This window comes from Galleria mellonella, unplaced genomic scaffold (assembly GCF_026898425.1).
Source record: "Galleria mellonella isolate WM207_F2 unplaced genomic scaffold, CSIRO_AGI_GalMel_v1 utg132, whole genome shotgun sequence".
NCBI classification, from domain to species: Eukaryota; Metazoa; Arthropoda; class Insecta; order Lepidoptera; family Pyralidae; genus Galleria; species Galleria mellonella.
Window position 1 is genome coordinate 1,631,849 of NW_026441989.1, and position 26,420 is coordinate 1,658,268.

Here is a 26,420-nt window from a genome sequence, read left to right on the forward strand (position 1 = left end):
GCTTTCAAATAATAAAAAAAAAAAATAGAATTTGTGTCAAATATTTGATTAAACACACTCCGCGTATACAGTTATACACTTCATTGTTACTAGTCTGAAATGGATACTAAATTACTTACCAACCATTGATGACTCCTTCGACGTTGAGCATCGGTACAATCTTGAAGACGTACTTGGCTCGCAGCGCTGCGGCGGCCGTTGAGGCGCCTAGCAGATACTCCAGGGTGCCGTCCATTACCCAGGACGCGTTGCTCTCGCCCGGGTGAACGCGAGCCGTCAAGAATATTATCTCTCTGTCCTGTTAGAAATCGTATTGTTGTAACTATACGAGATAAAAGTTCCTTAGTAACACTAGCTGATTCACAACACACAGCGTAAATCTGTTAATTTAAAGCCATGAAATTTTGTACATACAAACCTTATGTACAATATATATGTGAATGAGATGTAACGGTCTATTTTAAATTTTTTTTATACAAGAATATATATCTGGTAATATAAATATAAATCTGGTAAAATAATATAAATCTTAGATAAAGCCATACTAGGAAACAAGGAGTTATATATTAAGTTCTATACAGGGTAGTAGAGAATAAAAGGAATACAAACCACAATAGGATTTGTTGATGTATCTTCAGCTGTTATAGTGAGTAATAGAACTTCGTTGTTGTTCAGTGAGTAGCAAAGTGGCTCCGCGCGAAGGTACGCTCCAGAAGGCATTTGTAAGCTCCACTGCCAAATTCGGGTCTGCAATAATTAATTATAAATAATTAGCTCATCTAATATAAATGGGATTACAGTAATCTTTTGTAAGTCTGTTTATTTATAAATCATTTCATGCTATTTGTTGAGTAAAGTTTATATGTAGTTCAGATACTAATTTTCAACAAAAATAATTAGTAATTATAAATAAAAATAATTACATTAAATAGGTTTTAAAAGACAAACTCAGTACAATGTGATTCGCCACAAGATGAAACGACGACTTAAAATTTGTTGCAAGGAGTTAATGGGTGCAGAATGTAGGTCGCTCAAGTCCATTTCTTGTAGCTAAGTCTTATGCTCAGTAGTGGATAACAAAAAATAATAATTAAAATCTAATTTTAAAAAATTATATCAAGTTCAACTTACCATCATCATAGAGTAAGTGAATGGGTAGTGGTAGGCGAGATAGCACACGTCATTGCTGTGCGGGAACTCAATATTAAAGGTAACGGTTAGGTAACATTTGTTGTGATTTTTCTGGTTCGCATAATGGTAGCTGTTTCGGTAGTAGCAAATATCCGAACCGGCTCTTACCCATCCTGAAACCATTTTTGTACACTTAAAATGGCAAGTGAGCTATTAGTAAAATATATTATCAATACAATGAAGTTTTGATAAACTTAAGTTTGTAGTTATATTTTTAAAAGGATCTAGATTTAAATAATAACTCCAGTTAGCGCCTACAATTAAAAATATAGCGAACTATGATTTATAGCCTAACCTGCGTGGAACTCTTTTCCTTGATACCTATAAAAATCTCTTCATAGTAGATGTTTATAGACTGTCTAATTATTTTGTAGGTCATCTTTTGTGAGATTATGTGATCTTTTGTGACAGTTTCGAATTTACCTGGTTTGCCCATTACAGCTTCCTTCACGGAATACATGACTGGCTTCATGCCAAAATTAAATTGGCTGTCGGACTTTTCACAGTTGACAATATTGAAGGTGTAGGGCCGACCACTCTGCATGTTCCGTACCTCGAAGTAGAACCACTGATGTCTTTTATTAGAGTTGACATCCGGCATGAGAATCAGTTCATACTCTCTTGGACCTATCTGAAATTATTCGCTCTAGTTTATATTACGGATTTACTTAAAAGCTATACTTGGATAATTAATTGAAATGCTACATATAGCTTCATTACAATAGAGGTATTAATAATTATTTATATTATGTATATTTTATAATATCCGATGCACAAAGTTGGTGTTGGAGAGAGAAAGAGAGACTCGATAGATGGCAGAAAGTTAGAATCTAAGGTAACAATAAAGCTATATTAGATAATAAATATGGTGTTGAGATTTATTAATATATTTTTGTTGCAATTATACTACCATGATATACAATTACCTGAATAGCTTTTCTCAGATTACCAGATTCAAATCTGGATTCGAAGCTAAGTCGCGATGAAAAACAGTTGACTTTTGTAATTTCTTGTTCATCATTATTGGTTAAAAACAAACTGTCTGAACTGAAATTGAAGTTAATAATTTTAATAGGCAAATGAGCTTAATTCATCACAGTGAAATTAAATACTGTCTCTTTAGACAGTGTTATTTATAAAATACAAGATGCTACGTACTACAGAAGTCTCCGACCTCCCATTCGTTTTAGGTTTCGTACTATTTTATTATATAGTTGCAGTTATTTCTTTACCATATTTACCATCTGGTTCTTTATATATATCTGTAGCTATGTAATAGTATACGTAGGTTTGAAAGAATGAGTCAATCATCATTTAATGTGTACGATTTTTATAACATGTAGCGAAGCACAGAAATATGTGAATAGATTTAGTTTGATTATAAAATTTAATATTATTGTTTTTGTTAAAATACATGGTAAAAATATAGACTTTTGTCTATATACATAAGAACATAACTATACATAAGGTATTTAAAGAGCTATTTAGATTTCCATTGTACTGGATATAAGTTACATGACAAAAGCAACTTGAACTCGGTTTTATTTGACAATCTCGTAACAGATTTGACTTTACGATAACATAATATTTTACCTTTTTTGGGACGTAGTGTCCGCATTAGTATTGATTACATTACTGCTACAAAGTTGATCTAGATCATAAACTACTTCATTCATATAAGCTTCAGGATTGATAGCACGATCAACACAGGAAAGTAGTTTAATTCTGAAAATTTATAAAAAAACCTTAACAAGTATCTAACAATAGTTAAAAATAATATTTTTAAGGTATATTGAAATCATTCTATCATGTTCAAAAGTTGATGTCTCTGGGGGGATATATAAAAATTGAAAATGACGCTTCGCAGAAATATCAGTTATTAAATAGAAAAAATTTATATAGAACTAATACATAAGTTACAAGTATCCATAGACATCATCATTTTAGTCTTTAACTGTCTACTGATGAGCATAAACCTCTCTCATAGGGAGTTTTGCCAGTAGTTACTACGCTTGGTAGGCGGATTAGCAACCGCAGTTAGGCTTTGGAGATGTTTTAATAGGGACGCTGCAGCCCATCCCTCGCCTTCTCATAGTCGCCTCTTATAACACTCACGGGTGAGGAAGGGATAGCCTATTTTATGCCGGGACCACACGGCGGGCTATGTATGGCACACATCCATAGATAGGCTGTTCATTAAAGATAATTAATCATTTACAATGAAGTAGATAGGTGTGGCTATATAATGCTTTAGTAACGAAACGTAAAACATTACTATGACTATATTACCTGCAAGCTGAACGTTCCATTTTGTTAAGAGGTTCAGGTTGATTGTAACTTTGACCGCCCATCATATCCGGATATGCTACTTTTACAAAGGGTATTACACTTCTAACTCTTGATGATATTGTACTATATACTACTGCAAACGAACTATATTTGGAAATATCTTTGTGAATCTTTAGAGATGAATATGATGTGGTAGCTGTAATAAATAAAAAACATTACTTATATGGTTATGGTAAACATAATTTTTAATATGGCAATGTTATGTCAACTTACAAGCGCTTTCATGAATTCTATGAAAACCTTGGAGAAAAGAAGTCGCTTGTGATGATCCCATAATACTATCGTAATCGGTGTTGCCTAATACAGCGGTTAATGAAAGATTTAGTGAAGGCACGTTTTTATTACTTCCCGCTTGCGATGTCAAAAAATCTTCTAATATTGATCCTCTAGAATTGGAACGACTTTTAACAAGTCTTATTTGTTTATTGTACGATCCAAATTCTTTAAAATATATAAAATATCTGTAACAAAATTAATCGTGAAATAATATAGTAAAGTGTAGTTAATATATTAAAAAATCAATGAGAACAATTATGTATTTTATATGGTAATAACTAAGATTATATAGATAGAGTGTCTCCATACAAATGCTTCGAGAAAAGCGGGTCAACTTTTTCATACAATTTTGCGTGATAAATAGTCAGTGTTTCCTTTATAACTTCTATATTTATTTTGTTTTATAATTTTTGCATCTTTTAAATGGGTAAAAATTTATTTAGAAAATTATTGAATATAGATACTTCAAGATACATTTTGTGAGCAAGTATATATGTAGAACAAACGAGTCAACTAATTAGCTGACAAAAGTTGACCCGTTTTTGACACTCGATGCTCTATCTATATGATCTAAGGGTAATAAGTTATCTAAGTAACTGGTGACTGCGGTAATCAGTTAGCTCGCCAGCAGTAGATAATGTATTTGTATATTACAATTTGTTAAGTTTGAGTATTCCCGTGGTACATTAATATAGTATATAAGTAAGACGCTGGAAGTCAGCAATAACACTATATTAGATTAGTTTTATTGTTAACAGTATTTTATATACTTTTTTAAGTCTTCTAAATCTCTCTCATTAGGATTGATCCACAGTGCATTCTGTAAACTATCACCGCTTTTAGTGTGAACTTTGTCTTCATCGTTTGCATCTGTCTTAACTTCTTCATCAAAATCTATGTCTGGAAATTCATCAGCCTCTACGTCAGTGTCAGGTTCATCATCGTCGAGATCCGAGTTAAAAGTTTTCGAATCAGAATTTGCAGCGTCTTCTTCATCTTCATGACAAGGCCACGACGTGTTTGTTCCTGTAATTTGATACATTATTTTTTTATAATTATACAAACAACACAACAAATTTAATGTCAAGATGGTTTGTTCCCAATTATGGTTATATAGCCGAATGGACTACCTCCATATGGAATACTTACTTATTACTTTAATTTACATGATTAAAGCCTTGTAATACAGTTACTATATAATTAAGATGATTATCTTCAAATTGTTACATTATCTTGAAATTTTATAACTTATTCAAATTAGAATAAAATATCTAAATATATACATCATTAATTAAAGAAGTTTAGGGAAGTGAGAAAAATAGAATGGTAGATATCCTTAGTAATTATTAACTAATCTTTTTGAAGTAATACGTTACAAAATAAAATAATTTAACCATACGTTACCTTTTAAAATTGGACTAAGATTGAAAGAAGCTGGACTAGAGGCAGGAACAGGTAAGGCTTGATGTTTAAGACACAACGTGATTACTGAGCATACGCGAGCTAACAGTCCGTCAAATTCTGGCTCGTCTGGACATTGTGAACAAAATCGATGCAGTGTCTGCACATGTTTCTTTGTGCACAACGCTCGACGTCCAGCCTCTGAAAAATTGTAATTAGCAATAAGAATATATTGTCATATATGTTGTTAAAGCTCTACAATTGCATTAATTGAATAAATATTTATTAATAAAGATTTGCTTCCTATAAGAATTTAATTAAACCATACTAATATATGCTTTCAGCATTAAAAATAATAACGTGATTATTTACAATTTAAAATGATTTAGAGACATAACAGAAAATTAAACATTGGCATAACTTCGATATTTTTATATGTATTACAATAACGTGATCTACAGGTCTACTAGTCTAATATTTATACTCATAATTGTCTGCGAATCTGGCTGACATCCAAACTTAGTGTATCAATTTACATTTCTAATCAACTCTCCGGTTAACACTCAGATGGTTTACTTGGCAAATGTTGACCTTTTATAATATTATTATAATATGATTTAGAATTTTGTTTACTGTTATGGTAACAAAGTGGCCTTTCTATTTCTGGCTTTTTTTCTCTCTCATTCTCTCTAAACGGGACTGCAGTTGTATTTTTTTATATCATCATTTTTAGGAGTGAAGCCATTGAAAAATACATACTTATATTGCATAAGTGCTGAAGGGTCTGCAATATGTGAGCGCATATCTTGAGTCTCATGCGGCCCTCGTAGCGGTCCCACCGGTCGAACACTCGGAGGAGCACGCTACTTAGGCCTGTCTTCACGATCTGCATGCAGCACACTTCTGTGTGAGTTACGTACGTGTGATTGTGTGACATACACAGAGCCCGGTCCACATGCAAACATATAAATTAGAAACAATAACTTGGAATGTGATGTTCCACTACGCTTAACAGGGCACTTGTCAGTACTAGCGATATCTATCAAAGAAACATACGGTTTTACATATTGCATACCGAATTATCATTTTATAATTAATTATTCTGTAGTGAACTAAAAGTTGACAGGTAAGTTAGCTGGGCTTAAATTAATCACAAATATTGTGGTATTATGAAATCGATACCAAATTTTTTGTTTAACTTTTAATATTTTCAAATACTTTTTTAACACTAAATTTCAAATTTTCAAGTATTGCATGATTAACTTTTTGTGCGTTATTTGCAAGTTTTTTAAATGATAATTTAGTATTATGCAAAATCGTTTGTATGTGAATTGACCTCTTAACAATATTGTGATGTTGTGTAAAACTTTGGCAGATATTATTTTGTGATACCTACTTCAATCTATAGTGAACATTGTCAAAATTTTATTGTATTCGCTGAAATAGATCATTAATTACATTAATGAACAAACATTACATTACATGAATAAACATTGAACATCGAAATGTATCGAATCAACTCGATAAATAAGTATATTGTTTCCACTTAACTATTTTTGCTGAAGTAGTCTATAGCGTCCAAACACAAGCGGAGTCTGGCTGTTGGAATGAACCCTAGGCTCACCAGCACCCGTTCATATGTGGCGATCACTCCATCTCGGATCAAAATGGAAGTTGTGACAACTACAACATTTTCAATATTTTGATTTAATACTTTTTTATTACTATCTATCAGTATAGCAATAAAACAAAACACTGGCTTACCATTTTTGGCTAACTGTTTCATTATTACTAATAGGGGGAAAATTAATTTATTGTCTGTAAAGTGACCTTTCAATATTAGATGTATTGTCCTTACGCATCCAAGCATTTTAACTTTCATTGCGAACTTGGGATCTGAAATTAGATTAAGAGAAAATTATTAAACACTCATGTTCAAGCGTTTAAATTGTGAACAAATATCTGTACTTATATAATAAATTGTTATTAAGTTGTAATGATTAATAGTCGTAATCTCGAGAACTGAGTGATGCCAAAATCCAAACAAAATCTTGTAATATTAATTCCGTTCCCGAGCGTCGATCTCGTTTGTCGTGCACTGTATCAATAATTTTTCCTTATAATTACTCGTGTTCCTTTTATCGATATGAAATCTTGGGCGCACTCTTGCTAGATTCGGTTATTAATTGGAGTGATAAGTAAGTGTTAGGATATATACCTCTAGGCGCCAGTGAGGCGAGGATCCAGACGAGGTCCTGCAGCATCAGTTCAGTGCCAACGTTGCCATCGCGTTTCCCGTGTGTGGCAATCAAAGTGCGGAGCACTGATTGCGACCCGTTTAAGGATATGAAGTGTTGCGCGCACTGTTGTCTCGCGAGGTTGTTTACTGAAATTATTGATATCGACTTATTTGTCTGACTAGCCTAATTTGATAAATATATTCGAGGTCAAGGAGATAATATTAGATTAAAGAAGCCAGATTTGGGCGGCAATTTATAAAACAAAGCGCACGAAACGCCCACGAAGTCAGTGCCTATATTACGGTCATTGTCTAAATGCGTATGTTAATTTGATCGAAGATAACAGTGCGGTGAAAAGACAATTGAATAATATTCATGTATATTGTCATTCTAATATTACAGATTACAAGGTCGAATAGTCAACATATCCAATGTCAAGCAATGTTTAAGTGAGCGTGTCTTAAATGTCAGTGGGCTGGTCTGTCACATAAGCAAAAAGGTTATTTAGTACAGCAGCTGTGAGTATTCCAGGCATCTCGAATATTACAGTGCGATAAACTCGTATATATATTCCAACCAATACTGACAGAATAACTATATACCAACATACTTTACAAAATATTATAGGAATAAACATGCAAAGCAACTTATCAAAAAGTGACAAGATTTATGTAGTTTAGTGGCCAGTTAATCTGAGAATCCAGCCAAGGAAATAAGCGCCACACTTGACACATACCCTTTTTAACGAGAGGCGCTTTGTTTTCTTTGCCTGCCTTTTTATTTTCTTTCTTCTTGTTTGATGACGGTACTTCTATTGATAATTTATCAAATAAATAAATAAATCGTGTTTTCCAAGCCCTTAAGAGATTTTATTAAATAAGTAAAATGCATATCTTACCTGAGCTTTTTTTCCCCTTTCCTTGCTTTAAACACAAAACTTCTCTCAGTATGGATGTTATGTAGGTAGAAGTGGCTGTGTCTCTTGTGTTCTGAAATTATTTGAAACGTTTAATATTTACATTCGTAAGTTGTGATTTAATATCCAAATGAATTGGGACGAGCATAATTTGTGGTCTTACTTCAAGTATGGAGAGCAGCATTTGTATCGCTCCCGATTGTTTGTTCCACAATTTATCCAACGTGCTTTGTCGTACATGTTTATCTAAAAAAAATTATATTGTTTAATATATAATTAGTAATTGTTCAACAACTTATAGTGTAAAATATAAAGTTAGGTAGGTAAATAAAATCCCGTCCAAGTGTTCTGATATTATAGAGTAATTATAGATATGTACACAATAATATATTTTTTTGTCTGTTGTTCCTGTCAGAATATCAAAAAACCTTTTTTTTAGTGCTCATCACGTTATATAAGGCATTCCTTTATAAGATTTCAGTTTTAATAGACCCACTGACTTAGACTGTAGACCAGTCATTCATATAGTAGTAAGAAAGATAAGAATAAGAAGTTGTACTATTTTACCTATTATTGATGATTTTACTATTAAGCGGAAAGAAAGTTAGTATTTGGCATGATGCGATGGTCATTAAAGGCCAGAAATACTACTTTGAAGGCCTGACATGTATGCGAATTCTGTGCAACCATGAATTTGGACTTCATACAAACATTTGAAAACTGCATTTAACGATCTAAACATATTCAGATCAATCTTAAATTCTTTCGACATTCAATTGTAATGGAGAGATGCCAATCTATAATACCTAAATCGTTTGTCACGTGTAATTGATTGATTTGACATTTAATATATTTGTTAGGCCTATACAAGTATTTCTGAGAGAGTAGTGTATTGATTATGGGCAGGGCCGGTTTCAATCTACCGCCGCCTTTGGGCAACTTTTTGACTGCATCCGCAACGACTTGAAATGGACACTGTGGAGTACTGGAGTCTCGAATTTTTTTGACATAACTCTTTATTAATGTGTGGCTTCCGTGAAGCCCTGTTTGAGCCCACAACGCTCTTGTAGTTAGGTGTCTTCGGGCTTTGTCTGATCATGCCTCCCTCTTCTGTGGTCGGTACTGATCACAAACGACCGCGCCTGAACTCTTCCGCGAGATGTTTTGTAGGCGCGACAAACGGAGGCCGACTAGTGGTCTTTACTCTTTATACTGATCGACTGAAATTAATGTATTCGTATATATTCACATTCTCGTATAATTGCGCAAAACCATGCATACCTACTGGATGTTGATACGAGTAAATTCGTTCTGAATTTAAATTATTGACATTTTTTCTGTCGTCGGTAAGAATCTTTAAACTGATTTCGAATATATAAGACAATTTATTTTGTAATATAACTAATTCCTTTTCGCAGATTCGCTTATATAAACTCATTGTTATCCATACAAACTAGTAGAAAAAATAGCAGTTTCGGCTGGACATTATTATGCTGCTCAGTCTCTTATATAAAGAATATTATTGACAATTTTTTTGTAATATATTTTCATTGTAGTCTTGGTATATCCAATTTGTATCAGTAAAAACTCCGTATAAAAAAATTTTAATATGTTTACGACTGCAAACCCAAATGGGGTAGTCTGAGGTATCAATGGTAAGTTGCTGTATGTTTTACAAAAAATAATTAAAATAAAAATTTGTTTCTTTAATATTAGAAGAAATTAATTTTTATTTTATTAATCAGATACAAATATGGTTGTGGATTAAATATCAATATAAATGCGAATGAAATTACAGGTAGAGACACATAACAGAAGTTATCAGTACGCCAAATACCGCGGAAGTGGCCATAAATTATTTCAAGTACATTATTGTTTGTGTGTATATTGTATAGTGCAGTAAGTGGCCTAGTGGTTACTAGATAGTGGCAATGACATGCCGTCTCGAACGCGTTGATCTTGGCTTTCCGCCAGTAGGATACGCGCTAGAGTGACGTCACAGGACAGTGTCAACATTTAATGACGAGTACGGTATTTGTTCCGCAAAAATAGGAATTAGAAGACCCCCTAGTCACATAATTGATTAGTGAAGATAAATTTTGTACATACATTTAGTTGCTGTTGGCGATATGCCATAGGGCACTCCGAACACATGTCAGTAGCACTGTTACCAATTTGACTTATTCGCCATTAAAATGAGGAGTATCTAGTAAATACAGCGCACAAGTGTTTATTTTGGTTCTAATTCTGGTTTTTAGGATATCGTACTTACAACAAAGAGAACATTTTTAGGATTACCTTGCTGTCTATCCATTAAGATCCTTTTTTTCTATTTATCTAATAAATCTAAGTACAATACCTGCTAATTACAATGTAATATAAAAAATGTATTTTTTCTTAATATAATAAAATTGTAAATAGACTGTACTGGGGTATATTTAATAAAAAAATATATGAAGGATCTTAATAAGATCAGTAGAAGCCAAAACAATTTATTTTTATTTTGTGTCTGTCTATATTTTTGTTCTGATGTTATCCAGAAACTACTATACCAAATTGGATGTAGTCATTTGTATTGAGGCATAATCATAAGAACAACAGAACCCGCCATGATTGCCTCATTTAACTGAGTAATGCACTAAGTGCATTTTTTTTACCTATAGTATAGTATAGTGATCATTACCACAATATTTGGTTTTATACAAAAAATATTCTAAAAAAACCTAGTGTACTATTGGTTTATATTATGCGCAATATCACTATGTAAATAGGTAGGTTAGTAAGTAAATGATTTATACGTTGTTTATTATATTAAGTTAAAAACTTGAATATAGTATAAAGAAGTAAGATTATAGACCTTAGTAACTACTTGGTGGAGATTTTAGTTAGAACCATTCTGAAGAAAAAGATACTGGTTGGATATAAACACAGATAGATACATTTAGGTCTGGACGGAACACTGAAAACTGAATATAATGAAAATAATATAGGTAACAAACAAAATATAGAGAGCATGGCAACAAGCTGGCGGCGCGCAGACCGACGGGAGATTATAAAGCATGTTTCGGTCACTCCGCAGCGTCAGATGTTTTTCAAGGTTTAATACAAACTCTAATGAAAATAAATAGACGAGTTAAAAATGTCAGATCTAAATAAAAAATATAATGTATATCAACTACCAAAACATGGCAAATTATATAACATTAATAAACACTAATTAAAACATGTTTCAACATCAAACAGCTGATACCAAATTTTCAAAACATGTTAATCTAAATCAGTGTAAAACTTCAGTTATTTATATTATAATCTGTGGGGATTTGGAGAAGCATCATTGTTTTAAATAGGTAGATATTTATACATACTAATTATTAGCTCCACACTACTAGATAGAGTATAAAAATAATATTCTGAATGTTTATCTGACCAATCCAATCCATAGCAATCTGATACTTTATCCTTTTGGTATAAAAAAATAGATTTATAAATGAGGGAGTTCTAAGGTAATAAACATAAAAAATACAATCGAATTAATAGTAGGTACTCTCCTTTTTTTAAAGCCGATTTCTTAAATTGACTCGATTGAGAAACGAATCCGAAAGCGGGTTGCTATCACTGCGCTATAGTTGTATAGTATATATATTGTATAGTTGGTAGTCAATAAATATATTTGCAATGTTATAAGATATATAGGATAACAATTCATCAGCTTGATGTATGGCTACAAGTGGTCTTCGAGAGTATTTCAAAACACTCATCATGACACCCGAGACACATGTATGCCAATGACAAAATTGTAAACATGTTCCTGTCTCCAGCTGCCAAATAAATAAGTAATACGAAATCAAGATTGGCATAATAATCATAGAGGAAATAATGGGTCATTTAAACAATTATACTTTAATTTTAGATAACATAATTAAATTATATTTTATATCTTGGAAGTGTTTGTTTTTCAAATACAAATCATATTTGAGTACAGCTGTTGTAGTTACTTGATGCCTTAGATCATGAATTATAATAGTATAGTAGTTATTATTTATTACATTATGGTTTTTTTCATGTAATTAATTCAAAAAATAGTACAATGTTATAATTTTAATTAATTATAACATTGTACTATTTTTTGAATTTTTTGAACATTGTACTATCTAATAATCTAGATTCAGGCATGTTCATTGTATAGGAATAGACTTTTATTTGGGGTTTTTTTGATGGGTGAAAATGGTATGGTAACCCCGCCTGCGCTAACGGGATACGCTGGCGGAACACCAGTGAAGGGTGATAGATGAGAATGAAAACAGATCAGTTAGCCAATCATGATGAATTCATCAGGAATTAACCATGATAGTTTCCAGAGAGAACCGCGAGGAGGCGACCTGGTTGGGTATATTGCTAGCAATGGGATTCTCAGTCTTCATCACTAACACTTCCTTTCCCCCCCCCCCCCCCTTTATTTGGGTTTCGCACAATGGAAAGAAAGCGAAGCAAATGTTTGTAATTTTTTAAAATATATTTAATATACAAAATTGGTAGATAGATAGCTTTTATCGAAATTAAATTGTATCATAATATTTTTTATTTGTCTTATATTTAAATGATTAATTTCGAAAAAAATTTTGCCGAGACGCAAAATGTACATTTTAAGTAGTTGAAGGTTAATTTATTCGATGCAGTTGTGCACTTTTGTAAATAAAATTAAAAATAGGTACTTCACTAGGTATATATGGCTACTACAAGTAAATATTGAGCTTGGCTTCCACTCAACAATAGCCGCATGTTATTTTAGTGTTTATAAGTTAGAGAATTGATTACGTTTTAATTAGTCATTTAAAATAAAACATGAGTTATGTGCCAATGTGCTGCTTCATTAAAGTTTTATTCTTAGATAATAAATTTATAGATGTCTCTTTAGAAATGCGTCGTCAAAAATATAGCGGTTTCTGAATCCTATAAAATTGATTTAATATTGAAATGCGTTGATACAATTGATTCATTAATTGTCCGTTTTTAGATAACCGATATGTTAATCCAAGACTTGAATAATATTCAGATATGTATTATAAAGATATAAACATTTTTAGAAACTTTTAGTTTTAATATGTTATCTACAGTAGTTCACCTTCACTTACATTACTTCTGTTATTTTTACTGTATAAAACATATAGTATTGCGATAAAGAATATATATACATATTTACTAATCGTAGCGAAACTAGTAAAATGATCTTAATAGGTATATACAGTATAAGTATTTATTCTCACATTGATTCAATTACATCGTTTATCTTAAAAGCGAGACTAATATACGTATGTATTGGTAATAAAATATCGATTTTTTATCATTTCCTGGTATAGCGCGTTCAATTAATGGAAAAGATCTGAAGTATAAAGTTTAAGACGATCGAGCGACATTAATTAAAATCTATAAGGCTATTTGCCTCGAAGATCTGTGCATAATATGTATATACACTCGAAACATTTCTGTTGTAGTAATCGGGTAAAAAACATAGAAAAACAAATAACCAATCATCATCATCTTCCTACCCTTATCCTAATTATTATTTGGGGTCGGCGTAATATGTTTTTATCCATATTACAAAAAGATTTGGCTTATAGTTTTACGATCGTCCGCCTGTCTGACGTCAACCCTCTTTGGAAATACATTTGTTGGTGGTTTCCGTCACTTACGGTATGGAGGAAAGGATTGAGGAAAAAAAAGGGACCGTCGAAAATGCATGAAGAAAAAATAAATACATATACCACGCCTGCTACTGATCAATGTCATGGAAAATCTTATTTTGTATCATAATAAACACATCTAAAATAGATTACCGCTTGTTTACGACATGCACTAATTCTTTGTTATCGACCAAATTAACCATGAATGAAGTTGGTAAAACTAAACTAAAACCATATTAATTGAATAAATTCTAGGTTTGTTTGTAGACACCAAAATACACAGCGGTGCGTGGAAACTACGTTTTGTATGTAAATGAAATCAGGAAGTAACAATAGATCGGTAATTGTGGCCTGGTACTGCTGGTACTGATGGCGTTGATATAGTATATACAGGGTGAAACAGAAATCCCTTGATACTATAATACACATTAGTGTTATATTAGCGTATAGAATCGAAAAAGTTCACATGTTGAAAAATTTCGAGTCTCCCATATTAACTTATAGTGTGGGAGACTCGAAATTTTTTATCGTTTTTCGAATTTTTTTATAACCTTACAACATTCGCTCTCTGGGGGAACAGCTCACTTGATGGTAAGTGACTGCCGCCGCCTATGAGCACCCACAATACCACAGCATTGTAGCTTAGACTGGGGGCCTTTTAAAAAGGAATATGTTCTTTTCTTGAAAGTTATAATTTTTATTAACAAATTTCTGTCCTAATATGTTCTATATTTTGCTATACGCTAACCATTTCAATTTCACCCTGTATAGATAGAATAATAAACTTCCAATAACAAGAATAAATTAATGGTAACACTTGGGGAGGGCACGGCGGCGCTTTGGCCGACGGCCCGTTGCACCAACCGCGTGGCATGTTCCCCAGACACGCGATATAGCTGCAGTAATGACACCTCGATGATTTATCGTTTTGTTTTATTTCAGTTGGTAGTAGCATTAATGTCACGCTGTCTGTTTATATGTATAAGGGGAAATTTTATGAACTTACTATGTTTGGCGTTTCCGACAATTGTTTCGATAAAAAAGTAAGTAAATTCAGAAAAATTACTTTTTATACATATCGTTAATAAATGATGATAAGTTTTAAAAATACTTAGTGACGTTGTAGAATAAAATTTATGATTTGTTACTTGCGACTTGTCTGAATTATATCTCTCATGTCTGATTAATATATCCCATGTTTTAATTCAGGATGTGGCCCACATGCTCGTATGTATTATATGTTAGAGAATTTAAATAAAGGGAGAATATTGGATTACATTTAGAAAAAAAGGCAACGAAACTATGTCTCATGTACTTTAAGTAGGTAGATACTAAACAAGAAGCTTTGCGTTAAAATGATAAGTTATGTATATACTCGTATTATATGCATCTATGTATGTTGGTAACATAAATAATAATTTATAAAATGTATAAAATATTTTTTACACATGGTAACATTGGCCCTTCTGTGAAACAACAGTATTGCAAGTGCACGTCTCTCCGAGTACCTACTGTATATATTTTAAATACAAATTAATATAAAGACAGTCCGATTTTTTATTTATACGACCCCACAACAACTATAAAAATTAGAAGCCGACAAATTACAATTTACATTGATGGTTTTTACGCAATGTATACAATATCCCGTAATCGACTAAAAAGTTTTTCATCTTTTTCATCGAAATTACCTGTTTTGTACTCGTAATTAGTCTGGAAGGTACTACTGTTTGTACACTACACTGCAGCTAATTGTACATAAAAATGTATTGTATTTTATTATTAGAAAGTAATAAGATAGTCATAAGTCTAAACGTGGCACAATGTAGACTGCAGAAGCTTTCAAAGTTTAAGGATCATTGTACCAACACCCCTACTGCTCGCCTAAATTAGTAATCAATACAACATCTAGCGTCCGGCGCTCACCTTCGCATGATACACGCACTAAGGTATGTACTTCAATTCTTTTTTATTTTAGGCGATTAAATAAAAATAAAAAACAATATTCGTATATAAATACACTTAATATCATTTACAAATATAAGATATAATAATAATTGTTAGAAATTGTTTAAAAAAGTTAAATCCCAGGTAATTAAATTCATTTAAATAAAATGTACTCGTATTTATTCGGCCCGTATAGGTATGTAGGTAATGTGTTCCCTTTTATTTGTTTTAAAACTAAAAAAAATTGTCTGTGTATTTAAATTTCTGTCACGTTGTACATAGTTTATATAATGCCAATTTTACATACTTACGTATAATCACGTAATTGTATTGAACAACTATATTATACTAAATTGCATAAAAAAATGTTACCATCAATTTTGCAACAGCCTGTACTTACTGTAGTATGCTGATAGAGATTGATGAAGTTAACAGTATCTATGTTGAACTAACTAGAAACAACTTCTGGAGGGTTATTCCTTACGCTAGCATTAAGTTTGCCTCGTCACGCAAAAAAGTTGGCGAAAGTTTAATTCTGTTAAAAGTTGCAGAAAGATACGGGGCAATAAATAACGATATAGATCAGATACCGTCAGACATAATCCGCAATTTTATTTTTACTGCGGCTGAAACGACAGCATGCCAATTAAACGTTTAATTCGATGAATAAAAATAGTACTTAAGCTGTTGCTAAGTCGCAATCATTTTAAATTTGTTGTAATTATTGACAACAAAATTGACTATCTTCAATTAAAATCTATGGGACTTATCTGCTTCTTCCAGATAAAAAAAAGAACTTTATTTTATTTAGTAATGAGGTAACAAATTTAAACAAAGTACAACGGAATTAAGATCCTACTTTTTGAAGTCGATTGTAAGTAATTGTGAATTGGCGGAAACAAAATACAATAAATAGAGAATACAAGATACATATATATTAGTAATAAAAACTAAAGGTGCCATTGCTAGTAATATACCCAACCAGGTCGACTTCCCCATGGTCCTCCCTGGAAACTATCGTGCTGAATTCCCAGTGTATTCATCACGATTGGCTAACTGACCTACCTTTTCATTCTCATCTATTATCCCTTACTGGTGCGCCGCTAGCGTATATCGTTAGCGCAGGCGGAATTACCATTCCATTATCATCCAGTAAAAAAAAAAACCTAGTAAGTAAAAAGTATATAAGATGAAATTATAGAGCTTTATTCCCACATAGTAATAGCACAGCGTTACTATTTATTCTAGTACCTAATACACTCATGCACAATTCTATATATTTAAGTTCACGACAAGGAAATATTTTGAATAAATTTAAACATATACCGTTTATCTTAATTGATTTACAGATAACAACCAGTAAAACAAGCGATAGATTGATGATAAAATAGTCCAAAACAAAAAATAAAACTGGCGTTTCTCAACAAAACGAATTACATAATGTAGCGAATTCGTACCAGTTTACAAAAAAGAAAATAGTCCATTATCACTTTCTGTGTTCACCGTATACTTATGTAGTGAGAGATGCCGTCAAAAGTAAACGTTGGGCGCGGTGCCAGAGAGCGGTTTTAATGATCGTCCGTATAGTATGTTATGTTTATGTATTCAAATTATGGAATACATTTCAAAAGTTGAATTAAAAAAAAAAACTATTCATAACTACGTTAACATAATAATAATGACCATGATATCATATTTCCTTAATTATTATTATTATTATATCTACTTGTATAACAATTTGTTGTCATGAAAAGATTAGTCTCACCAATAAGACCTTACTGGGAGGGGGAAGGGGAGGGAGTGTTAGTAATGCGGACTATGAGTCACATTATTAGCAATATACCCTAGGTTTTTTTTTAATTGGTGTTAATGGAATGTTAACCCCACCCGCGCTATCGGTATACACTGGCGGGGCACCAGTGAAGGATGATAGGTGAGGATAAAGCAGGTCAGTTAGCCCATTGTGACGAATTCATTAATAATTGTTCACGATGGTTTCCAGGGGGAACCACGTGGAGGTCGACCTAATAGGGTATATTGCTAGCAATGGGGCTGCCAAATTCCATTCCTAACAAACTCTCTCTTTCCAGAGGGAGGTATTGTATAAAAGTAGTTGCTCGAGTATTTCTGTTCCACTTCTGTTTCTGCCGCAAAGCTGTGTTTGGATGGCTGTGTTTTGGTTTAAAAAATGGTATATGCTAATGAATTTGCAGGGCACTGAGGCATAATATCCTTAGCTACTATATATAGGAATGGCAGCACAATAGTACCACCACGAATATCACAATGTATTTTGTAATTATCGTGTCTATAGGTAATGATTACCGTTATGCATCAAGTGCGCCGTCTGTTTGGCAAAAATCCATTGATTATTGCAACATTTTGCATTAAAAAAAAACTGTTTTTATTAATTATGCACTAACAGAGATATGCATATCAGTAATTTCGAGAATCACGATAAACGTTCTAACCTTGTAATGTAGATCAGGAAATCAATAAAGTTGCAAATTATGCATGCGTCGACGACGCTAGCCAGTTGCACCGTGATCAATTCTGTGATAATATTGCTTTCTAAAACGGCGACTATGAAATATGTATCGAATCACGTCAGTCAGTCGCTTTATGCCTAATAATAAGCAGTTTATTTCATGTTTTCAACTGTTTCGCTGAATATCAATATTTAAAACTTTGTATAGGAAAGGTAATATAAAATGATGTTAAGGAGGACAGTAGAAAACCCTATTTATTGTTTTTGATCATGATTTACTGTAGCCAACTCTAGATGCAATACCTTGGAGATTTATTAACTGACGCTGTGACATTGACATTAGCTGTAATAATAAATGTATTAGATATAGAGTAATTTAATTTGGAGATATCTAATCTGAGTATTATCTATTAATGCATGTCACTATTATTTAGAATGTCACAATAGATATTTTTTTATGTAACTTAGAATGGTAAACAAGCTGACGGCCCTCCTCATGGAAAGTGGTAACCGTCCTCTATAGACATGAGCAGCACCATAAACATAACAGAGTATACTGTTTCACCCATGATATGTGTTGCCATTCCTGAGGACTCAGGTGTATAGTGGTACATAAGGTACAGAGGAATACTTCTGTATCCTGTAAATTCACTGCCATATCCCACCCTTCAAACCGAAATACAGCCATGCAAACACAACTGCTTCACGGTAGAAACATGAATGGGACAGAAGTGTTCAAGCAAACGACTTTTGTACAAAGTTCCCCTTTGGTATATATTATATATTGAATTAATGTAATGAATTCACCCATATATATAATATATCTTACTTTACATAGGTTACTTTACCGTTTATTTTAACGACTCAACCAATTGCTATGGATTAAGGCATACACATAGTTCTTGGCTTGGCACGGGAAAGACAAAACTTTTTAACCTATTTAATTTCATAAACATTGAATACAAAATAAAATAAACATGGCGGACAACAACCATCTTTATCAAAATTAAAATAAATGGTCAAAATAAAAATTATAAAGAAATAGGCATTTTAATAAATCCAGAACCATCAAAAATGATGGATTTAAGTAATAATGAATTATTTCTATTACTTTATTTTAGATCTATTTTTGTGATTTTATTAATTCAATATATTACGTCTACTACTACAGAAGCATGTAGCAATGTATGTATGTAGGTACCATCAAATATAATTAATGTGATTTATAACAACAGTGGCATAGTAAAATTAGCTTTTCTTTAATTTATTGATATTTGAAAATCTACATAAAATAAAGCGGTGCTATTAATTACATATACGAGAATATGTACTCGTATACGCACGCGTTCTGAAGGTCGAACATCTGATAGCTTTAATCTAATTTTCGATGATATTAAATTTGTAAAAAGAATGTGTTTCATTACTCAATATATTTAATTTAGTGTTTAATGTTTATAGGAAATTTATGTAAATTTATGCGTGCAATGTAAATATACTTGTTTGACATTTTTAGTTGCATAAAAGTGGGTATGATTTGATTTTATTACAAATATATCTACATATTCGACATAAGTAACAAATAGGTAATTTGGGTAGCGCAACGATTAATCATCATACTCTAAATGGGGTTAAAAATATAGATTTAGTACTAGGTCCAGTTAATTTATGGATTGAACTACATACTTTTTTTTTACAAATATGGCTTCAATTGTAGTGAAATTAATATGGAACTAACACACACAGTTGATAATGTACGCACATTATCATCAATGATTTTGATAAAGTTTGCAAAAAGATTCATTAAAATCAGTTTATAATTAGAGAAGATTTAGTTTAACGTAACGTACCGTACGTAAGAAATACCGAATGCCGGTGAATTGAGGATCTCTTTAGTTTTGTAAAAATGGAAATAAGTTTTATTTTTTGTTCAAAATATAGTATACTAGCGTCCCGTTCCGGCTTCGCATGGGTGGATATTTTTACAACATTATAAAAAGTGATTATTGTGACATAATGATAATAGTTGGACATATAGTATCGCGAAGCTTTTTGTAGTTATTGATATTTTCTTCAATATTGTAGAACATACTTTTGTTCTATCACTAATAGTTTCCGCAGCGCACGCGACTAAAGATATTTTATAGCATTTTTTACACCTTGAGTTACGTTACTAAAGTTTTGGTAAGGGTCCCTAATCTTTTCTAGCAACAAATATAACCTATGTTACTCGGGGTGAATATAGCTTTCTAACGGTGAAAGAACTTTTTTTAATCGGTAAAGTAGTTTTTGAGTTTATTCATTACAAACATACATACACACAGAAATACAAGTCTTTCCTCTTTATAATATTAGTGTGGATTAATTATCATAACCTATTTCTTAAAACTCCTGTTAGTATTCATTAATAGGGTTTTAAAAAATATGATTTTGAATATAAACAATTTCATTAATGTAATAAAACAGTCACTAGACAATGACATAGGTGATAATTGCGAAAAAATAATATGAGGGGTCTTAATAAGACCAATAGATAGCAAAATGATAATTTTTTAAAATTTTGTCTGTCTGTCTGTTTGTTTGTTCTAGCATCATGTGTTTTTGACGGTCAAACAAAGAAACTGGTGCACTTGCTGCTGGTCTTACACCATCTAGAATCTATTCATATAGATCTATTTCATTGGTTTTCCTATTTCTAAAAATCCACGAGTACGAAGTAGCGGACACAAAGGTAGTTTGATATATTTATAGATAGATAGATAATTTATTTACATTACTTACAGCATATAAATTACAATAAAAAAAAAAACATACACGTAATACACAGCAAAAGAGACAAAAGAATAAAAAAAATAAAATAAAAAAAAGCACAAAAAAAAAATGCAAAACAAAATATATAATCTAATCCTTTGTTACCATTCCTTCATGCGTGTGCCAAAATGGTGTGTAACACAAAATGGTCACAGCTCAGTTTATTGCTTTGCCCTTAAAAGAGCAAAACACTGATATTCTGCTGTGGCCAACATATATATTTATATGGAACACTTGTATATATAATTTGTATTCGTCCACGACTGGGGTAGATTACTACTCTAATATATACTTAAAATTTTAAAATAATAACTCGTATTTACAAAAAGCTTATATATATATATATATATATATATATATATATATATATATATATATATATATATATATGTAGATAAGAGTGGGTACTATCTAATAAAATTGTAAGAGTAGAAATGTCTTTATATTAAGTTCTTTTTTTTGTAAAAATTAGAAACAAAATTTAGATTTGATATCTGTTATGATATGTTTGTGTCAAGTGTCACGAGAAAGTGGATGAGTGGATTTGGTCCGTTTTGTTTTAATGTATAAAACTCTTAATTTTCATTATAAATCCCCTACTCAATACATTTACATAATAGTTGAACAATCTTCATGAAATTCTGTATGTGTTCTTTGGGATGAAGAAGAACATGAGTTACATTATCCGGGAGGCGCAGACGGCGTCGCAGGCGAAGCCAGTATCATAATAAATTAAAGGTCACTGAACTATTAACACCCGGCGGTTTTGTTTTCCTCAGGCGTTTTTGTTACTTACAACCTAATTACGTAGACTATAATGGGTGACAAATTTAAATGATAATGGTATTCTATTGAGTAAATTAATAACGTTCGAGACTATACATATAAAACATTTTGACAGCAATTTACATAATTTATTACTATATATAAAACTAATGGAATATTTTTCAAATATTTTACCTATATCAAGTTCTCAGTTACGATAGAATGATGGTTTATATCTGTAAATTTTAACGGTGGTTCATTGTTCCTAGTTTTATGGTAGGTGTATATATAGACACACACACAGAGGGGGACTTTGTACAAAAGTCGATTGCTTGGGTACCTCTGTCCCACCGTGGAGCAGTTGTGTTTGCATGGCTGTGTTTCGGTTTGAAGGGTGGGATATGGCGTGAATTTACTGGGTACAGAGGAATAACATCTCAATCCTCATGAATGGCAACGCATGGGGGGTATCATGGGCGAGATAGTATACTCTGTTGTCCATGGTCTGCTCATGTTTATAGGCGACGGTTACCACTTTCCATCAGGTGGACCGTCAGCTTGTTTTCCATTCTAAGTTGTATAAAAAAAAAAACATACGTGGATGTATTTATGTTTATAACTGGCTAAACTAGTGTTTTACAGCTTTGAAAAATATGTTTAAATATTTTGTATTTTCCTGTTTCTTATTTGTAGGCGGAGATATGAAAAGATACGTCGATGATGATGTCTTCACTTACGTGAAGGTGTCTTCACTTGAAAACAGATAGATTGAATTTGCTAATATTTTATGTTCGTAATTTTTAATAGGAAAAAAAAATGGAATTTCGGCAACATCATTCGGGTAAACAACTTAGATAATAAAAATTTTGCTGCGGGCAATAATTATTGAATGCTATTTTAATAAAATATGGAACTAATACGGGTACATTATCAACTAATGAATAAAAAAAGAATTATTGAAGATTGGTAAAGATTGGCAACGCTTGGCGGTGTCATGGGCGAAACAGTATATTCTGTTATGTCCATGGTACTGCTCATGTCTATAGGCGGCGGTTACCACTTTCCATCAAGTGGGCCATCAGTTTGTTTACCATTCTAGGTTGCATAAAAAAAAGATATTGCTTTATATATAAAAAAAATATGGGTGAATCAAGAAAGTCATTCTTTTAGAAATTTCCTAAAAATATATTTTGAAAACGATAACATTGGTGGTTTACCTATTGATGGTTGCGTGTTCGATTTCTGCATAATAAACACATTTATATACATAAATGAGAGCATTTGTATTGTTCTGGGTGTTTTATGTGCATAATGTTATGTTATGTGGTATTTAAAAAAGTAACGTATTTGAGTAGGTTTGTTTACCTGATATTTTGTATAACATAATAAATTTTTTTACTTAATTTAAAAGTAGATAGAACTAAGCGTGTTGTTTCTAACTGTTATCACAACATCGTAAATGTTTTCATAAATATTTTTATATATTAAACCGACTTCAATATTGTCAATTGGTTGTATTTTTTATGTTTTTATCTTTGAACTTCGTCATTTATAAACAGAAACAGAATTTAGAAAATTCTTTTTTTTTACAAACAATAATATAATTTTAGATAGGTTCCATAGTTTTTTTTAAAGTTTGGTTCAGTAGTTTAAAGTGGCTGTTACTTTTGTCACGATATAATTTTTTTTTTTGTAAAACAAAATCTCCTTGTTCAAAAGAAAGAGACGTTATAGGAAACAATGTTACAATACAATTCTGCGACATATCTAAACTGTATTATTAGAATTTTCGAGTGAATGTGTTCTAGATTTAAAAAAAAATCGACGTAACATCGACATATATTTTAATATGTAAGAACAGACTACAATTGCCGTTACAAGAATGTATCTATAGGTAGATTTATGTATATTTTTGTTTGTTGTAGTAACTGTAGTGACAATTGATGCAAGTGAATATTATAGAATCAGAGCGCGTAGTAATGCAATTCGGTTAATCCAAATAATACCAAACGTAAATCTTTTTACATACTTACATTTAGAATAACAATATACTAAAATTAGCATTTCACACAGAGATATTGCACGTTGTTGAGATTACAGTAGATTACATCGAAGTTGGTCAAGTTGCATAGATTTTTTTAAAATTCTGCAGCGAATTTAGATGCACTTGAGTTTAATGTCAGGTTTCAATAAATAAAATATTCGTAGGTGAGTGTTATAGCATAAATTGTTTATGAAATATGGACAAACAGACATAAAATAGACGGAAAAACAGATATAAGTATAGAGAATGAAAAGTTAATTATAATTAGATTAACATTGCGCAAAATCATGATTAAAAAATAACTGACAAAAAGATAAAGCTTAATACGAATACTGGAATGTGTGAAACAGTTTTAGCACGCGTGCTCGAGTAAATAATCAAATTAGTCCACAAAGGGACAGAACACACGTAGTTTTGCTTTTATCTCATGACATAAACACGAGTTTTTTTTTTACAGAGTTCAAAAAGGTCAAGATTGAATTTAATTGTACGCTAAGTAATATTAGGTAATGAGGGGCGCTGGCTTCAAGAAAACCTTGTGGGTGCTTATGCTCTTTTGATGGCTCACTGCTTCTTGGATAAGCAAGTGCGATTTAAACAACATATGACATGATGAGGATTATTTGTATTTCTTTTATTTTTTTATGCAACTTAGAATGGCAAACAAGCTGACGGCCCACCTGAAGGAAAATGGTTACCGTCGCCTATAGACATGAGCAGTACTATGGACATAACAGAGTATACTGTTTCACCCATGATATCTCCCATGCGTTACCATTCCTAAGGATTTAGGTGTTATTCCTCTGTACCCTATGAATTCACTGTTATATCCCACCCTTTTAACCGAAATACAGCCATGCAGATATAATTGCTTCACGGTAGAAACACGAATGGGACAGAGATGCCCAAGCAAACAATAATTATATTATGATGTCTAGCGTCATGGGTGCTCTGCACTATTTACATCTCGTAGTTGCTGGAGCCCCCGAACACCCACAGAGTTGGCGCTCCTGTAGTTAATATAGTCTATGCCAGTTATAAACCGGTTTAATGAATACTTTTGACCATGTTTTGATTAAATATAAGCATTTAGTATAAATATAATTTAATTATGGCTATTGTATTTTTTATTGTAAAAATATTCAGTACGTATATCTACTATCTAGTAACTTTATTCGCAAATTTAGATTTTTCTACACTCACCGATTTACGTGATGATATCTTTCAATTAGAGACAACCGTAGATATATTCAAGTATTTCATTATAAATTCTACATGTTTTAAAATTTTTACAATACTAGCTTTTACCTGCGACTTCGTCTGCGTGACCGTGATATGTTTTTTGACAAGAGTAAAAAGTAGCTTATATTCTTCTCTATCCCATGTGGTACGTGTAAACTAAATGTCATAGTGAGAGATTAAGCCGTTAAGGAACTATAAAGTAACAAACAAATTCACTCTCATATTTATGATATTAGTAATTTATGCTATTAATAATTTAAGATTACAATAATAATAATGTAATTGTCCAAGTTAATAAGTATCTATAAGAGATGTGGTGTCAAAGATATAGAATACGGTTTAGTTTAGGCTCCAGATTGCCAAGTGAGTTGTTCCTACAAACATTTACGGTACGATTGCGTTCGCTTTTATTTCGACAGTTTGTAATGAAAACTTAACTTCTCTAGGGACTTGAACGTTCACTCATACGCTAGTCACTTAAACTTTCCAGAAGTTTCAACAACTGTCACAGAAATTAAATTAAAAATCTTTTAACTTAATGTAATTTGTGTATATGAAATATTTTTTATTATTACTATAATATGTAATACCATTATACTATATTGTGCGATGGGATGTGAATTGTACGTAAGTTAATGGAATAATAGAACATTGTAAATAATAATCTTGTTAACTTTAGGTTTAGCAACTGCTAAGATAGTCTAAATAAACAACTAGACATTGCGCTCATTAGACGATGTTGAAGTTCTATTGTGAATTGAATTTGTATTTAATTATTAAAGTCATTGTAAAGATTATTTTTTTTATATGAGAATTCACACGTAAATATTTCACATTAAGAATAATATGACGAGGTTATTTTATATTAATGTTGGCCATTTGACTACAATTATTTTGTTTAATTCCGCTGCCATTAGTATGTGTGTGACTGCCAACACTCGAAGATTGATCACCACTATTACTATCAGAAGTTCTATAACCTTCTATATTAGTCATCAATTCCTGACTACCATTTTGTTCACGCATGCTCCGCAACTTGTGTTTTACCTCTAAACGAGGCATCTTCAGGCAA

The 26,420-nt window shown here is 31.8% G+C and overlaps 1 protein-coding gene across 7 annotated transcripts in view; it reads right to left on the bottom strand.

Moving 5' to 3' along the window:
- The window catches only part of LOC113518222 (cytosolic carboxypeptidase 1-like), a 73,626-nt gene that overhangs the window by 40,571 nt on the left and 6,635 nt on the right, over positions 1 to 26,420 (bottom strand). For 5 of the 7 annotated variants that reach the window (XM_031913096.2, XM_031913098.2, XM_026903029.3 and 2 more), the window contains 17 exons: positions 8,537 to 8,619; positions 8,356 to 8,446; positions 8,194 to 8,268; positions 7,436 to 7,603; positions 6,982 to 7,113; positions 6,769 to 6,900; positions 5,977 to 6,120; positions 5,221 to 5,418; positions 4,587 to 4,842; positions 3,754 to 4,001; positions 3,481 to 3,676; positions 2,785 to 2,916; positions 2,118 to 2,238; positions 1,615 to 1,822; positions 1,132 to 1,304; positions 610 to 747; positions 120 to 298 (listed from right to left, as the gene is read on the bottom strand). In XM_031913096.2, coding sequence (XP_031768956.2) covers positions 120 to 298; positions 610 to 747; positions 1,132 to 1,304; positions 1,615 to 1,822; positions 2,118 to 2,238; positions 2,785 to 2,916; positions 3,481 to 3,676; positions 3,754 to 4,001; positions 4,587 to 4,842; positions 5,221 to 5,418; positions 5,977 to 6,120; positions 6,769 to 6,900; positions 6,982 to 7,113; positions 7,436 to 7,603; positions 8,194 to 8,268; positions 8,356 to 8,446; positions 8,537 to 8,619 — 2,674 coding nt within the window. The remainder of the gene's footprint in view (positions 1 to 119; positions 299 to 609; positions 748 to 1,131; positions 1,305 to 1,614; positions 1,823 to 2,117; positions 2,239 to 2,784; positions 2,917 to 3,480; positions 3,677 to 3,753; positions 4,002 to 4,586; positions 4,843 to 5,220; positions 5,419 to 5,976; positions 6,121 to 6,768; positions 6,901 to 6,981; positions 7,114 to 7,435; positions 7,604 to 8,193; positions 8,269 to 8,355; positions 8,447 to 8,536; positions 8,620 to 26,420) is intronic. The other 2 variants (XR_003402278.3, XM_026903030.3) reach the window with 2 other exon arrangements.